Below are 3,038 nucleotides of genomic sequence, written 5' to 3' on the forward strand. Positions count from 1 at the left end.
GATTACCTATCTATCTTATTATTCACCAGAGATTCTGTAAAAAGACTTGTTAGATTGTGTTTTTATAGTAATGCTTTTAAAATAAAAAAAAAACACTGAAGTGAAGTTTATATAACATAAAACAGGACATTTTGCAGAGAAAGATTCAGTGATATTTAGTAGATTAATAGTATTGTGTAACCCAACATCCATCTAGTTTTCAATGATTTTCTTCATCCCAGAAAGAAATTTCCATACCTATTAATCAGTTGTTATATCAATATTTTTGAACAGTATGCAGAGAGAGTTTCAAGAGCTTAATGTTTCAATTGATGTTCTCTAAATATCATAAGATCTCAATGTATGTTGTTGCCTTCACTTGAAGCGTTCACATACTTGCCAAAGCTTTTTTTAGTCTGCTATGTCAGTTGGGAGGAATTTATAATCGAATGATTTAAAGAGCCTCACATGATGCTGTCAGAACAGTAGTTAAACTATGGAACACTAATGAAAAGAATTCAATGCATTTCAATAATGGTTCCTGGCTTTGAAGATAGGATAAATTCCTTTGCAAACAGAAAAGCCAACAAAAGCATGGGCAATGAGTCTGTGGGTTCCTTTATATACACTTTATTAGAAAATAATGGGTCTATTTATGCAAATTAGTGAGAAGATGTCTGGACAAGCCCGTCAGGCCCACCAACCTGAGGTATAAAAAGCCCTGTGCTGGAGATCTTCATTCACACTTGGGTAGCTTGTTCCTCCCTATCCATCCACACCCCTCTTAACATCCAACACCATGACTCGTTACTTCTGCTGTGGAAGCTACTTCCCAGGCTATCCTTGCTATGGAACCAACTTCCGTGGAACCTACAGAGCCACTCCCCTGAACTGTGTGGTGCCTCTGGGCTCTCCCCTGCAGTACGGCTGCGGATGCAATGGCTACAGCTCCCTGGGCTTTGGCTTTGGTGGTAACAACTTCTACAACCAGAGCTCTTGCTATGGTCGCAACTTTATCAGGCCATGGGGCTCTAACTCTGGTTTTGGCTACAGCACCTACTGATGGACCATCCGACAGCTCTGGTGACTATAGGACTCTTGAACCATTCTCTGCACAGAAGAACCTGAAGAGCAATGAGTGTGTTTCTGTTTCCAGATGTTCTTGGGAGAAGACACTGAGATCTTACTGTGGCCTTGGTCTTCAATGACGATAAACTAGTTACTCAGGGTTCAAATGCTCAACTGCTGATACTCACTCATCTGAAGCCAAAAAAGCAAGATATGTTTTTTTCTGACACTCATGAATTTTAGCAGTGAAATTAGTAGTTTATTTCCCAAGGTTGCTTTGTTCTTGTGTTAACTTCCAAATCAACATCCCTGTATTGGACATGGGTATGATGGGGTTTTGCTGTTAGTCTACTAATAAATCTATTTCATTCAGCATGAACATTTTGTCCTGGTTTTTTATTTTATTTTGCTTTTTTTTCTTGAATTCGTCAGCCAGTTTCAATCTGTAGTGGCTGATTTTAACCACACTTTATTCTGATTTGGGGCTGGCATTGTGGTACAGTGGGTTAGGCCCCCATCTTTAGTGCTTGGCATCATATATGGGTACCAGTCTGTGTCCCGGATGTTCCACTTCTAATCCAGCTCTCTGCTAATGGGCCTGGGAAAGCAGCAGAGGATGGCCCAAGTGTTTGGGCCCCTGCACCCACTTGGGAGACACGGAAGAAGCTCCTGACTCCTGGCTTCAGATCGGTCTAGCCATTGTGGCCATTTGAGGAGTGAACCAGTGGATGGAAGATCTCTTTCTCTCTCTCTCTTTCTCTTTCTCTCTCTTACTGTGTCTCCCCCACCCCCCTTAACTCTGCCTTTCAAATAAACAAATCTTTGAAAAATGTTTTATTTCCATTTCAGATTCCATAACCCAAATGGAGTAATGCCTCATCATTTTTTCATTTTGCATTGAGATTTTAATTTTTTAAAATTCCATTGAAATGTCTTAAATTTCATCCAAATGCACTGCAATTATTAATATTTTTCATTCTGGTATAAAGAGGAATATTTATAAGCTGTACAATGCTAAAAAATTTCTTCCTTTTTTTGCTAGTGACACAATTTCATTTACATTCATTTTTTTTCTTTCATAGTGTATTTATACTACTCAGATCTGGTAAAATTTGAGCTTTAAATGTTATTGGAAAAATTGTAACTAAATGGGCTTAGCTATGAAAATATCTTTAGGAGTTTTCAAGATTTGGACAATAAAAGGGAGCCCAAAGGCTAAAATCACATAACATCTTTCTCCTTTTTGATAGATCAGTTTTATTTTCTGAGGCCTCGTCATTTCTGGTTATAATATAGCTGGGATTAAAATGAAACATATTTTCACTGGCGTTATAGTTACTATTGAAAAAGTTGAAATGGTATGTGGTCTGCACTTAGAAAATGTTCCCTGTCTTGCTTACTGAGAAATCTCTCTTTTACTGAAACAAAATATGTTAAGTTTGAATCAAGACACTTAAATTCATGTGTCAAGTATTTATGGTACTCCTGACTCTGAGGTATCGAGTCCTGTTGGACTCTGGCCACTGTGTTAGGACTTTGAATTAAACCACTAAGCAAAGAACCTGACTGTCTTCAACAGGAAACTGAATCACTTAACAGATTTTCACAGTGTGGCTATGACCTGAAGCATTGTCCTAAGATCTGGGGACATGGAAAAAAGTAAGACACAAATATTTGCCCTCAAATATTAAAAACACTGTATTCAATATTCAAATGAAATTTAATAATCTTGCATTTTATATCAGTTATTGTACAATGTTATTATCCAAAGAGATATTTTTTAGTCATTGCTTTTTCACGACTTAAAATAGGAGATGATCTGTGACCAGAGCCATATGCTGCTTTCCCCTCTCCTCTTTCCTTCCTACATCCCTCCCTCTCTTCCTGTCTCCCGCTTTCCTTCTTACCTCCCTCCCTTCCTTTTTCTCCCTCCCTCTCTCTCTTTCTTTCTTTCTTTCTTTCTTTCTTTCTTTCTTTCTTTCTTTCTTTCT

At 38.0% G+C, this 3,038-nt stretch overlaps 1 protein-coding gene across 1 annotated transcript; it reads left to right on the forward strand.

Annotated features, from left to right (window-relative positions):
• Positions 1-707: 707 nt before the first annotated feature.
• Positions 708-1,426, forward strand: KRTAP7-1 (keratin associated protein 7-1). Its single transcript, XM_017346716.3, has one exon. It carries the CDS (start codon positions 779-781, stop codon positions 1,040-1,042), a length of 264 nt encoding a protein of 87 aa, XP_017202205.1. The 5' UTR covers positions 708-778; the 3' UTR covers positions 1,043-1,426.
• The last annotated feature ends 1,612 nt before the right edge of the window (positions 1,427-3,038 follow it).

This window comes from Oryctolagus cuniculus, chromosome 4 (assembly GCF_964237555.1).
Source record: "Oryctolagus cuniculus chromosome 4, mOryCun1.1, whole genome shotgun sequence".
NCBI classification, from domain to species: domain Eukaryota; kingdom Metazoa; phylum Chordata; class Mammalia; order Lagomorpha; family Leporidae; genus Oryctolagus; species Oryctolagus cuniculus.